General features: G+C 36.5%; 1 protein-coding gene across 5 annotated transcripts in view; it reads left to right on the plus strand.

Annotated features, from left to right (window-relative positions):
• Positions 1-5771: 5771 nt before the first annotated feature.
• Positions 5772-15127, plus strand: part of LOC117423008 (UDP-glucose:glycoprotein glucosyltransferase 1-like) — a 45583-nt gene continuing 36227 nt past the window's right edge. Inside the window, exons 1-8 of one of the 5 annotated variants that reach the window (XM_058990121.1) lie at positions 5772-5790; positions 7215-7353; positions 8666-8748; positions 9892-10022; positions 10290-10402; positions 10895-11069; positions 11550-11646; positions 13936-14014. In XM_058990121.1, the coding sequence (XP_058846104.1) occupies positions 7229-7353; positions 8666-8748; positions 9892-10022; positions 10290-10402; positions 10895-11069; positions 11550-11646; positions 13936-14014 (803 nt within the window). In that variant the 5' untranslated portion in view covers positions 5772-5790; positions 7215-7228. Of the gene's footprint in view, positions 5791-6004; positions 6252-6313; positions 6394-6635; positions 6884-7214; positions 7354-8665; positions 8749-9891; positions 10023-10289; positions 10403-10894; positions 11070-11549; positions 11647-13935; positions 14015-15127 lie in introns of those variants that run through there. The other 4 variants (XM_034038334.3, XM_034038336.3, XM_058990120.1 and 1 more) reach the window with 4 other exon arrangements.

A 15127-nucleotide genomic window follows, 5' to 3' on the forward strand; every position in this document is an offset into this window, starting at 1 on the left:
GAACATCTATGGAAAGAGCTGAAACTTGCAGTCTGGAGAAGGCACCCATCAAACCTGAGACAGCTGGAGCAGTTTGCTCAGGAAGAGTGGGCCAAACTACCTGTTAACAGGTGCAGAAGTCTCATTGAGAGATACAGAAAACATTTGATTGCAGTGATTGCCTCTAAAGGTTGTGCAACAAAATATTAGGTTAGCGGTCCCATCATTTTTGTCCATGCCATTTTCATTTGTTTTCTTATTTACAATATTATGTTGAATAAAAAATCAAAAGCAAAGTCTGATTTCTATTAAATATGGAATAAACAATGGTGGATGCCAATTACTTTTGTCAGTTTCAAGTTATTTCAGAGAAAATTGTGCATTCTTCCTTTTTTGTGGAGGGGTACCAACAAATTTGAGCACGTCTGTATACTGCAAAACAGGTAAGACATATGGAATTATGAAGAACAAGCAAGTCTGGACTTAAACAGGGACAGAGTGGGGTTAAAGATTCTGGTGTTGCTTCAAATATGTGTACACAAGGATACATTTAACAAGAACATATATTTATATGGCTTTTTATTTGGAATGTGGAAGGTTACTTCTCTCTGGCCAAAACTCCCATTTTACTTTCATAGGTTACAAAATGTAACAGATTTTTGCCTTTTATAAAACTTGTAAAATCATCTCTTCTTACACAGCAGCTCTTACAGCAGCTGGTTAATCACACACACACACACACAAAACAGCAGGAATTAGATGACGCAGGTTAGTCAGGCAAAATCGTCAGGGACTGTTTTTACTGGCCAGGCACCCTGTGAGCTCAAAGTATTGCATTTGCCTAAGTTGAGGGATCAGAGGATGCCCACTGACCTTCAGTTCTCCTGAGCTGCTAGACATTCTAAATTGGGGAGAAAAACAGGGGTAAAAGAATTGTGGATATTAAATTTGTGTGTGTGCATAAACGAACAAACAAAAAAACAATATTATATATATATATACAGTATATTATAAACACTCTACAATGAAATAGATTTTCAGTTCCCAGTCGATTATGCTTACAATAAGTGAGCCAGTATAACCAAAGTGCTTATTGAGGTGCTACAAGTATCAGTGTCTCTGTCAACAATAGTGCTTGGAGAAGAGCTGACAGCTTCCAGACTGCAATCAATATCAATTAATGCTTAATATCTATTATATGTATTATGTTAAATGTACAAAGAAGAGTCACTAGAGATAGTTCTGGTATAGGTATAGCCTACATTATTTTTCTTACCACCTCCAGAGGTTTTCATAAAACAATAACCATAATGAGTTAGCAAACGTAATAACGATCCACAAAAAGGGAGACAAAACCGAACCAGGTAACTACAGACCAATAAGCCTGACTTCTATTATATGTAAACTTAAGGAAACTATAATAAGATCCAAAATGGAAAATTACCTATATGGTAACAATATCCTGGGAGACAGTCGGCATGGTTTTAGGAATGGGAGATTGTGTCTAACTAACCTACTTGACTTTTTTGAGGATGCAACATTGAAAATGGATAATTGCAAAGCATACAACATGGTTTATTTAGATTTCCAGAAAGCTTTTGACAAAGTCCCGCATAAAAGATTAATTCTCAAACTAAACTCCGTAGGGATTCAAGGAAATGCATGCACATGGATTAGGGAGTGTTTAACATGTAGAAAACAGAAAGTACTGATTAGACGAGAAACCTCAAAATGGAGCGAGGTAACCAGTGGTGTACCACAGGGATCAGTATTAGGTCCTTTGCTATTCCTAATCTACATTAATGATTTAGATTCTGGTATAGTAAGCAAACTCGTTAAATTTGCAGACGACACAAAAATAGGAGGCGTGGCAAACACTGTTGCAGCAGCAAAGGTCATTCAAAATGATCTAGACAGCATTCAGAACTGGGCAGACACATGGCAAATTACATTTAATGGAGAAAAGTGTAAGGTATTGCATGCAGGCAATAAAAATGTGCATTATAAATATCATATGGGAGATAATGAAATTGAGGAAGGGAACTATGAAAAAGACCTAGGAGTTTATGTTGACTCAGAAATGTCTTCCTCTAGACAATGTGGGGAAGCTATAAAAAAGGCCAACTAGATGCTCGGATATATTGTGAGGAGTGTTGAATTTAAATCAAGGGAAGTAATGTTAAAACTTTACAATGCATTAGTAAGACCTCACCTAGAATATTGTGTTCAGTTCTGGTCACCTCGTTACAAAAAGGATATTGCTGCTCTAGAAAGAGTGCAAAGAAGAGCAACCAGAATTATCCCGGGTTTAAAAGGTATGTCGTATGCAGACAGGCTAAAAGAATTGAATCTATTCAGTCTTGAACAAAGAAGACTACGCGGCGATCGGATTCAAACATTCAAAATCCTAAAAGGTATAGACAATGTCAACCCAGGGGACTTCTTTGACCTGAAAAAAAGAAACAAGGACCAGGGGTCACAAATGGAGATTAGATAAAGGGGCATTCAGAACAGAAAATAGGACACACTTTTTTACACAGAGAATTGTGAGTGTCTGGAACCAACTCCCAAGTAATGTTGTTGAAGCTGACACCCTGGGATCCTTCAAGAAGCTGCTTGATGAGATTCTGGGATCAATAAGTTACTAACAACCAAACTAGCAAGATGGGCTGAATGGCCTCCTCTCGTTTGTAAACGTTCTTATGTTCTTATGACCCCTGTGGCTGATTGGCTCCACTGCAGACCCGCAGGTGCCCTTTCAGATCTGTTTCAGCCTCCGTTCCCCGAGTCGCCAGGGGGGGGGGGGGGGGGGGGGGGTTGCAGCGGTGAACCGGGATAAAAATAATAATTGGGCATTCCAAATTGGGGAGAAAACCAGGGTAAAAACCATTGGTGACGACTTAAAACAAAAAAAAAACCTCCTTTCACCACAAAATCTCCATTTACAGTTTATAACCATTCGATTCTATTGTAAATGAAAATGCTTGGATTTGATTTACTGTATTACACTCTAGCCAGCTGATGTGCTTTGCCTCTGCTGTCATCCTAAACTTTACCACTGGAGGGCTATTTAGCAAATTTACAGGGTCACAAAAGTACAGCTTCTATGTACCAAGTTCAGAATCCAATTTGACATGGGTGGGCTTGGTTTAATCCATTTTGAGGACTTTATTGTAAAATGTTTCCTGTTTGAAGACTGCCTTTGCATATATAAACTATCAGATACACTCTTGTAAAAGCCCAGAGATTAGATTCTCATTGTATAGCATGTTTTGTTTTGGGTTTTTTTAAATCCCATGTTTTGATATCCTCGATACTGGACCTGTAAAGGTGTAAATCTATGTGTGTCTTAATTATTTTAATATAAATTTGAATTTAAATGCAGTTTAATCCCTGGAGTCCCCATTTATGACCTAGACCCTATTTTGACCATAATTCATGCAGATACATTTTTTTCAAAAATAAGTTAAATAAATACAAAACATTGATTACAAACTGTAAGCAAATTAGCCTCATTCTCACTGGTCCACCATACCAATAAAGTTAATAAAAAAAAACAGTTATATTTCTGAGAGAAAAGAATGTGTCGTGTATTTACCAAATGTTTCTGAGTTGTATAACAAGACAACAAGGTAAATAAGAAATCAGCAGTCCACATTTATTTTGGCACTTAACAATAGCTCTCCAAGCAGTAGGTTCTCTACGCTTCTGTATTCTGGAGCTAAAAGGACATGCTGCCCTATTTATAACCTCTGCCTAGCATTGGCACAAATCCCTCCAACCAACCAGGAGCATGCATTACATTCACAACTTATTGCACAGTTGAATTACATGCATTTGCAAATATTTGCACCACAGAAACAACAGGTTTCTATTTAGTAAATATGTATCAAACATAACAGATTGGTTTTAGAATTGATAGGGATTTTGCATCACAAATAGAGTTTGGCAGGACATGATGAAGGCTAAGAAAGTGACAAGCCAAAGATGCACAGGTGAAACAAGACAACCAGCATCAGAAGACCTCTGTTGATGCCAATAGGTAAAAGGAACCATTACAACAGTTTACCACAGTAATGTTGCCCAATATAATACTATGCATGTACCATACTTTACCATATTATTATTATTATTATTATTGTATTTATTTCTTAGCAGATGCCTTTATCCAGGGCAACTACAGTTGTTAGAAAGTATCACATTAAAAATTATCAATAAATATACAATAAAATCAGTAGTAAATAAGAGTAAATTCAAATGAGAGGAAATTAAAATACAGTAAATAATTGTGTTTTACCATTCTTACCTATGCTTTACTACACTTTGCCATGCTTTTTATATAATAAACTTTGATAAGAGTAATTTATTAACAAAGAGCATGAGAAGCATTATAATGCCATACCATACTTCACCATTTAAGTATATTCCTTTATACGATAAGAATCCATGGTTGTCTACTGGGTATTTGAATGCACACTCCATATGCAACACTAAAAATGACTGCATTGAAAAATAGTTTTAACTGTTTGGAGCCCTCGGGAGACATACTGGATCATGCACTAAAGAGCAACAAGTTATTTTTGTATTATTATTTTACAGCTGACACGTGGTACATTAGAAACATTTTGCTGCAGTTTGTAATTAAAATCTGGTAAATTTACAAAACTAACCAAACAATGAAGTAGCTAGTATGATTCAAAGCCTCTTAAGTCCTCTCCAGTTGTGTGTTCCTAAGTTTTGTAACAGTAACAAGGAATTCACTGGAGTAAACACCTTTAAAACGTGATTCAAAGTGCTATAAAATATAGGCGATGTTTAAAATGTATCTACTCTCATATCTAAGCATATACAAATAATGTATTTATAGTTAAAATGCAAGGCTTTATTTGAAATGCATCTTGGTGTGTTACCTGTAACCTGCAATGATTGAGCTCTGTAATGACATACTGTGAATCACTTCTACGTGTCTGCCCCATATATCAGCTCAAGGCTGGCAACTGCCACATATTGTTGCTTGTAGTTGACATCGCTCACATGGACAAACAATTTCACCTGTTCCCTGAATGAAGGTCAAAGCTGATAGGATCATTAAAGGAGCAGTTTTTCGGTCTATTTTAAGTCACAGAAGGGAATTAAAAGAAAATCCATACCCACTTTCATCTGTAGAAATCATTTACCCAGGTCCAATGATGTTTTACTGTGCAAAGCATTGCCTGCTTTGTGGTGAAATTGGATGAATGTTGTAGGTCACATCACTCCACACTGTTCTTTTATAGTTGAAATGGCTGTTCAATACTATTAAAGCATATCAAATTCCTGTTAAAATTCCTCATCTAATCAAGGGGTCTTGGATAGTTCTAAACATTAATTTCAACTATGACCCACATAAATATAAATACAAATATTTACAGAAAGAATTAATAGGCTATAGTTGTAAATTGAAAATTACCCCAATAAAATGAGATCTTGGAAACAAGTGTCTGCATGTTTAACAGTGGAAAGTGAAAGGTATTTAATTTTCACTTTATCCCACGGTAACTGGACACACTGCTGTTTCCATAAACTAAGGCAGACGTCAGAGTAGAAGTCAGAAGTCAGAAGCAGCACAGCTCATAACTGACTGAACCCTCTATGTTACTTTAGGAGTAAACAGCAAGTACCTCAGTGAGACAGTGGCTCCCTGCTTCTGTTTTTCTTCCTAATCTACAACAGAACTCTTTGAGATAATTTGTAACCACTTACCTCCACTATTTATACCAGTAGCTTGCCAATTTGGTTATCAGTTTCATAGTGTCAAGCAGCTTTCAAGAGGTAATGTAGAAAAACTGCACTGTCATTATGGTAAACTAGAGGCTCTATAGTATGTCAACATATTTAAAAATATATTCTGATATATCTATAATTAAATACTGCTGTGGACTTAAAATGAAGTTACCAAATGGGTTTGATACATTTGTCGCCATTTTGGCTCTGACAAAGACAGCACTCTTAATCAAGCATGCATTCTGTTTCTTTTCTTTGCTCAGTCCCACTTACAGGGCGGCTATAGCTATTGCCAGAAATCCGGGTTACAGTTTTATATCATTCTCTCTGACAATAAATACCATATCAAAAAATAAATTAACGTTTTAATGACTGCATTTCATATAGCTTAAATCTGCCTTAGAAAATGATGTATTAAATGGCACATTTTGAGACACTGTAGCAACACAGGACCCCATTACATTACCTCCCAAACATGGCGACTCAAAGAGGAGGAATAGCCGGGTTCGGTGAGTAAAATTAGATTTAAAACCAAGATACAATTATGCAAGTTTTATTTGGAGGACGATGGTCGTTTTCGTTATTTGTTAAAGTAAAGCGAAGAAAGAATCCCTTTCAAAAAAGGAATCAAGCTTGAACCTTTCAAACCGAGTAGATTTTGTTTCACTTTACATATTACATTACACTGGTTACTGCCTGTTTGTGTTCTACAATACATCGTGCAATTATATATATATATATATATATATATATATATATATATATATATATATATATATATATATATATATATCAGAAATAACGATTTAATTTACAAACAGAAACGAATGTTACATTTAAATGTTTGTAAAAAGTAGAGTTTCTTCGCTGTTGACGTCTTAACAAAATATTCAGATTTAACATACTTTACAAATATTGAGGGAGCCCTATTTTCTGTACAATTGCTCAGTCAGGATTCAATATACCTGCAAAAATAGTTGAGACCTCATAGTCTATCATAGTAGCTTAATTCGCAATACAGGATGTACAGCAGCTGGACGCTTATTGGATAAACATGACAGCCACGATTGCTACGTTGATTGGTTTGGAGCTTTGTTTGTTTTTTCCCGTGCAGGTTGAGAGAGAGCGAGAGAACGTGAGAGTGAGTGACTGACTGGGACTTTTTAGTGCAAAACTAGTATTTGAAAGTAGAAAGACAGCAACATCCTCTTTTTGCAGTAATTTCACAAAGTTGCAACTCTCAATGCCTCATATCTCAGTGACCGTTAGAGGCATTCTATTTGCTGGGTTATATAAAGACTGCATGATAGCTCATGAATGGTGCTGGTTTTGCTGTATTAGAGACAGACCTTCTTTATATTAGTCTGCAGAGCAGGAATAACATCCAACAGCCAGAAAACACACACGACAGGATGAACTATAAAAATGTATCAGCAAACCAGTTATTTAAATGTTTGTTATTAAATTTCTAGGTAGGTTTTCTAAAATGGGGATCCTTACAGCTTCGATACTGATCTGGCTCTGTGCTGCCCCTGTAATGGGTGACTCCAAAGGTGTAACAACTAGTCTCACTGCAAAATGGCCATCAACTCCGCTGTTGCTTGAAGCAAGGTAAGATTGTCTTGTCAAAAACAGTTTACATCTGCTTCCATTTAATGGATTTCCCCTGGCTACATTAAACAAGAACTAATGGATACAGTTGGAAGTACTGCTCACTGGCTTTTAGAATTTTGTTTCCAACACAAGTGGTGGGCCATTCAATGCAGTATCGTAACCAGAGCTGACATTCTACTGAGGTCAAATTTAGGTTTCAAGCTAAAGCTGGCAGTATTTATATGACTGCTTGGCATTTACTATTCAGCCTCCAAATCTGTGTTACACGGCAATCCAACAGAGATGTTTGTACTTTACCAGAATTTTTACATGAGCATCAGCATTGATGATGGGAAAAATCAACCAAGGACATGACCTTGGTGTCCTCATAGCTAGTTATGGCCATGGTTGCATGTTGTCTGTCTGCAACAGTTTACTGAAAACTTGAAATTAAAAGCAAATATTACAAGACTTATTTCTTGGTACATCTTTACAAACAAGCAACAAGAGGACACCCAGGTAGAATTTAATCACTGGGGTTGCAACAAACCAAAAGATGTCACTGCTTGAAACTTGAACTGCATGGTATGGTGATTACCATAAAAGACAATACTGTCTAACTTTAAGGTTTATTATGATTACAGTGTGAACAAAAGTGTACTTAATTGAAAAAAGTTTTCAACAGTTCTGCAAATGCAAAACTGAGAGTCAAGTAGACACATGTTTCTGATCACTAATGAAAATTATAAGCAAAGTTAAAGGGAGAATGAAGGTATGCAAAATTAAATAACCTTTTCAACCACATATTCATGTTTGGTTTCCATTCTTGTATTGTTTCTGTTTTCCATTGCATCCTTAAAGATTATTTTTAAAATATTTGAGCTCAGCATTGTTCATAGCAATATGTTTTCCACTAGTCCATTAAAACATGCTTTAGTTGTTGAAGGTGTGACATAAGTCTGCCTCTCTTAGTAGTCACACATTATTATCATAACTAGACATAAGTTATGATAAGTAGAGAAAAAAATAGCTGTGAAACATGCTGATCTCAAACTTTTTGAAGTTCATTTTAAGAATGTAATGAGAAATGGAAACCAAATGACATGTAGGTGAGAATGATTTATATTTTGTAAACCCTGATTATTCCACCCGTTTAAGATTTCAACTAATTTGCTTACCCTTTGGCTTGGTGTTTTAACAATCTCTTGTCAGCTGCTTGTTGATTTACCTGCTCTCAAGTCTCTGGATTTACTGTGCAGTAAAGTTTTTTCTCTCTTGATTAATGAAAACCACAAGCAATCAAAGTGACCTCCTTTTTCCCGAACTACAGTGAATTTTTAGCAGAAGAAAGCCAGGATATGTTCTGGGATTTTGTGGAAGTTAATCAAGAAATTGGTCCCAATGAACATGGAGGTACTGTTTTCCTAAACACATATACTGTAACTTTCTTTATTCCCCTATTTTCCTTTTATTTATTTAGCCAGTTTGAAATATAATTACTGGGTTGTGTGCTGTTGTGCCATATTGTTTCAGACATGCTAGACAAGAATTATGATAATAAATACAAAATATGAATGGTCAATTCAGTAAGGCTGGGACGATGCCGCCTTTTTTTTTACCATCGTTTTCCATAAAAAAAAATGTCACAAACTAACATAAGTAATACATTTAGAGCTACTGATAATCTACTGAATAACTACTAAATGATCAGACTATTACATCAATTAAATGTCTTGCCTTATTTTCATCTTGACTGGTGCCAACTGGTAGCAAAATCACGAAAATAATCCGTTGAATACTTAAAAAAGTAAATCCAGTTTTATCTTGGGCAACAACAGTCTTGTATGTTAGTGTCCACATATTCTATGGAGCTTGTTTACAATCTGCCCAGCTTGGCTGAAAACCCCATGCTGGGGACTGACGTTCCTGGGATGCTTAAGATGCTTCCAGCCAAGCGGGCGACTTTTAGAAAGCAACCTTGGTTGTTTTTCCACCATTCATTTATGTGTAAATGAACCCAAATACAATTACCTTTTGTTTTTTGAACGGTGTGCAAATGTGGGAAGCAGTGTCAAATGGAACAAAAAAAAAAGTAAAATAAATAAAATGATGCACATGCTTGACCACTGATGGTGATTAAAAAATACAATGGATCAAGGCATCACCCCGGCCTTACAATTCAGTGCCTGAGAATGATTAAAGAGCATTTACTGTATAATAAATATGATTTTTCTTTCTTTCTTTGTTGTGGTTATGGGTGGGTATTGTTGTGGAAAATGGAAAAATCAAGTATAGGTGTTCATGTGTCATTTGCCAGTAAGGCTATATGAAACCACTTGCCCACTTTAATGAAAACATGAACAATAGTACTACTGTTCTTTGAGAGGCTGAAAATGTCTTTTTTATATATATATATATATATATATATATATATATATATACACAAACATATAAACTGTTTACTGGAATTATCTGGACAGTCAATGAATCTGTGCTCCCTTGTGCTTCAGTTTTCTGCTCGAATGATTTCTAACAGTTTTTTCTTTTACCTGTCAGATACTGATCACTCTTACTATCACCTGATACTGAAGAGAGCCAGCCAATTCCTCACCAATCTGCAGCTCAACATGCTGAAGTTTGCCCTTTCTTTGCGTGCATACTCTTCCACAGTGCAGTCTTTTCAGCAGGTAAGTGCATTCCTGAGCTAGAGTCAGAATCTGCTGTAAGTGAATGTGCCAGTAATGCCAGCTTCGCTGATAGTGCATCCTTTTATTTTTTTACCACTTGTAATTCTCTGAAACAGAAACGTGGTTAACTCAGGTTAACTCAGAATTGATAAACACCTAAATTATGCATTTTGTTTCTGAATTTTCTTAATTATATATATTGTCAATATCTCTATTGTTACTATGAATTGGCCCGCAATCTAGGTCATGCTGTTTTGTTTTGCACAGATTGCTGCAAATGAGCCCCCTCCTTCGGGATGCAAGGCTTTCCTCAATGTTCATGGTGAAACGACTTGCAATCAAGACAGCCTGAAAGCCCTGCTGGAGACCGCTTCAGAGAGGTATATTCAAATGATTTTAACTGTTACCCGGTACTTAAATGAGAAATATTACAGAACCATCAAGACTGATTACTGCATTAAGATGCAAATGACTGGATGATCAACAATCCACATCTACTATACCACGTCAAAACGACGTATTAAAAGGAAGTATTAAGTCAATGTTGTTTACACTTGTGTTCTAGAGCATCCTAGGAGCATAGATAGGACAGCCCAGCTCATTAAACAGCTGATTTAGCAGAAGAAAAGGATTAAAAACTGCTGGCCCAAATTAAAAAAAAAAAAAAAAAAAAGAAAAACTTCTACCCCCAGTTTTAGATTTATGCAATTAAGATAACAGAAAGATTGTATCAGCTTAGGAAGTCATGGGTTACTGTAAATGCTGTAATATAGGTTGTTAGAGACAACCCCTGAGTGAAATAGACAAATGTTTGATCTATGTATGAATTCATACTGTACAATTGTATAATCTGTTGCTTTCATATTTCCTAGGCCAAAGCCATACCTGTTTAAAGGAGATCACAGGTTTCCATCCTCAAGTCCAGACACCCCCGTGGTTATTCTGTACGCTCAGATGGGCAACAAAGAGTTTTCCAAATTCCATCAACTCCTTGTTTCAAAGGCTAACAGTGGGGAGATCACCTACATCCTCCGACATTTCATTGTGGTAAGTATCCTATATACAGTTCATATGAGCCTCATCTTTTTTTAACCCAAACTGATGAGTTGATAATAATACTGAGCTAACTGTAATATTAAAACAATTGTTTCTGAGCTGCTACTTCATAGTAAGTAAAGTTGGTCTGTTGTACAGTAAATAAAGTACTGAAGTACATTTTGTGATAGCAAACATTCTCATTCTAATTTGTTTTCTACTGCTTCGTTAAATCCCCTATGGGGCATGAATATTCCGAATTACGTGATTAAGTCACATATATTTCAGCTGTTTTCACTGGAAGACTCAGCAGCCACATGTGATGAAGTGTGATTATAAGAATTATTTAACAAATAATCTTGAGAGAATTATATGAATTATATAGTTCACACTTGCCTACTTTTGAATGAGTTCTATCCTCATTTTTAATTCTGGCCAATGTAGCCTTGATTGGGGATTTGTACATTACTAACAATGTATTTGAAATGACAGAATCCCAGTCAAAGTAAAGTTTTCCTCTCTGGATATGGTGTTGAACTGGCAATCAAGAACCAAGAGTACAAAGCCAAGGATGATACTCAGGTTCAAGGTATGGCCTTTATAAAATGCTTTTTTCATATTCAAAGTACAACATGTTTGTCTTGTGTTAATGTTAATTATTGTTAATTAATTGACAATATATACAAGATATGCCCACTTCTGAGCCAGGATATGTGAAGCCTAATAAGTGTGACAAAAAGAATATATATATATATATATATATATATATATATATATATATATATATATATATACACTACCGGTCAAAAGTTTTAGAACACCCCCATTTTTCCAGTTTTTATTGAAATTTAAGCAGTTCAAGTCCAGTGAATAACCTGAAATGGTACAAAGGTAAGCGGTAAACTGCCAGAGGTTAAAACAAAAAGTTTAGGTTACCAAAAACTGAAAAATAATGTACATTTCAAAAAGGCCTTTTTCAGGGAACAAGTAATGGGTTAACAACTTACAGCTGTTCTGCAGCAATGGAAGTAAATTAAGCCTTGAAGGTTGATGCTAACAATTCCTACAGGTGTCCCAACTTTTGTTGATTACTTACAAACCCTCTGTCTGTATAAAAGCAGTGTTGGAACAGACTGTGTTACTACACCCTCTTAAGCATTATTTGGACAGTATTGTACTGCAGGAAGTAGTATATTGCTCTCATAATGGCGAGAAAAAGGCAATTAACAAAGGAAGACAGACAGACCATTATAACCCTTAAAAGTGTAGGTCTTTCCTTTAGAGAAATTGCAAAGAAAGCCAAGGTGTCAGTGAGTACAGTTTCCTACACCATCAAAAGGCACTTGGAAACTGGAGGAAACTCTGACAGGAAGAGGTCTGGCAGACCCATAGCCACAACAAAATCAGAAGACAAGTTTCTGAGAGTCAACAGCTTGTGTGATAGGCGGCTCACAGGACAACAGCTTCAAGCACAGCTTAACACTGGTCGAAGTAAGCAAGTCTCAGTTTCAACTGTGAAGAGAAGACTTCGAGCTGCAGGTTTGACAGGTCGAGTGGCAGTAAGAAAGCCATTGCTAAGATGGCAAAATAAGAAAAAGAGGCTTGTCTGGGCCATGAAGCACCACCAGTGGACTACTGAAGACTGGAAGAAGGTCTTATGGACCGATGAATCAAAATTTGAAATCTTCGGTTCATCACGCAGGGTTTTTGTACGCCATCGAGTAGGCGAAAGGATGGTTCCTCGGTGTGTGACACCAACTGTCAAAGATGGAGGAGGAAGCGTGATGGTCTGGGGCTCTTTTGCTGGATCCAGAGTTGGCGACTTGCACAGAGTGAGTGGCACCCTGAACCAAAACTGCTACCACAGCATTTTGCAGCGCCATGCAATACCCTCTGGTATACGCCTAGTTGGTCAGGGGTTCATCCTACAGCAAGATAATGACCCAAAACATACCTCCAGGCTATGTCAGAACTACCTTAGAAGAAAAGAACAAGACAGTAGGCTTCAAATCATGGAATGGCCAGCACAGTCTCCAGACTTAAACCCCATCGAGCTGGTTTGGGATGAACTGGACAGAAGGGTGAAAGCAAAGCAACCTACAAGTGCAACACATTTGTGGGAACTTCTGCAACAGTGTTGGGAAGAACTTTCTGAACAATATTTGATTTCCATTGTAGAAAGAATGCCACGAGTGTGTTCGGCTGTTATATCTGCAAAAGGTGGCTACTTTGATGAGTCAAAAATTTAGACTAAATTTTGTTAAACAAAATGATGATTTCTTTTTTATCTCCAATTGTTTATTTGTTCTATGCTTTAATTTCAGAGTACATTGAGACATTAAACTGCGTAAATTTCAATAAAAACTGGAAAAATGGAGGTGTTCTAAAACTTTAGACCGGTAGTGTATATATATATATATATATATATATATATATATATATATATATATATATATATATATATATATATATATATTAAAACATTTGTGTGGTGTACACTATACTTTAGTCACACCAGGATCAAGTTCACATAACATACGGTATCTGCATGTTTTGAAGAGTACTGTAAGAGTAACATACTGCACTGTGTTGACATCCCAGTTTTCTGTGGTGATCACCTTTTACTGTGCCATCCTGTGATGATAAAGGTTGCTCCTCATTTAGCAGACTGTTGCTTATTATTAGACTGTTTTCAATTTGAGCCGGAAAAAAAAGTAATTTACAATATTAACATTAAATGCTATAATTTCTGAAAACCAAGCTGTCAATGTTGGGGTGTTTTGTTTTTTGCTTATATAAACAGGCACTTATTTATGAAGAAAACCCTTGTTCTAATTTGACATTACATTTTTGTTTAATGCTGGATTTTAAATTGCAGGGGCTGAAGTAAACGCTACACTGTATGGTGAGAATGACCCTGTTGATGAAGTTCAGGGATTTCTCTTTGGAAAACTGAAGTAAGAGCTCCTAATTACTGTGTTTACTGGCCAAAACATTTTGTGAAGTGATGGTCTGGTTTTGGAATAATTTAACAGTTTGATTGTACTATGTCTATCAATTATTAATATATTTTGGTCCAAATACGGTTTACATCTTTCTTCAATGGAAACAGTCATTACATACAGTGCCTTGCAAAAGTATTCAGACCCCTGACCAATTCTCTCATATTTGAATTACAAATGGTACATTGAAATTTCGTTCTGTTTGATATTTTAAAACACTGCAACTCAAAATCAATTATTGTAAGGTGACTTTGGTTTTATGTTGGGAATATTTTTAAGAAAAATAAAAAACTGAAATATCTTGCTTGCATAAGTATTCAACCCCTGTGCTGTGGAAGCTCCCAGTTTTCACCGATGAAAGAAATTGCCCTAACGAGGACACAATTACCTTACCATTGGCCTCCAGCTGTGAACCATTAAAGTTGCTGTCACATTTTCTGGATAAAAACCCCACTGTTGAAGGATCATTGGTCAGGCTGTGAATCTGAAGGAAAATGAAGACCAAAGAGCATTCTACAGAAGTTAGAGATAAAGTAATACAAATGCATAGATTAGGGAAAGGGTACAAAATAATATCCAAGTGTTTGGATATCCCAGCGAGCACAGGTGGATCAATAATCAGGAAGTAGAAGCTGCATCACACCACCCAGGCACTGCCAAGAAAAGGCTGTCCCTCAAAACTCAGCGCTTTTTGGCCAAAACTCAAAGCACTATGTGTGGCTCAAACCTAACACTGCCCATGCCTCAAGACACACCATCCCTACAGTGAAGTATGGTGGTGGCAGCGTCATGCTGTGGGGATGCTTCTCATCAGAAGGAAGAATGGATGGAGCAAAATACAGGGAAATGCTGCAAGAGAACCTGCTTCAGTCTGCTAAAAAACTGAAGCTTGGGAGGAAATTCACCTTTCAGCAGGACAATGATCCCAAGCACAAGGCCAAAGCAACATTGGAGTGGCTAAAGAACAAAAAGGTGAATGTCCTACAGTCCTGATCTCAATGCCATTGAGAATCTGTGGCACTATTTGAAAATTGCGGTCCACAAGCGTCGTCCAACCAACCTGAACAA

This window comes from Acipenser ruthenus, chromosome 17 (genome assembly GCF_902713425.1).
Source record: "Acipenser ruthenus chromosome 17, fAciRut3.2 maternal haplotype, whole genome shotgun sequence".
In the NCBI taxonomy this organism is placed as follows: domain Eukaryota; kingdom Metazoa; phylum Chordata; class Actinopteri; order Acipenseriformes; family Acipenseridae; genus Acipenser; species Acipenser ruthenus.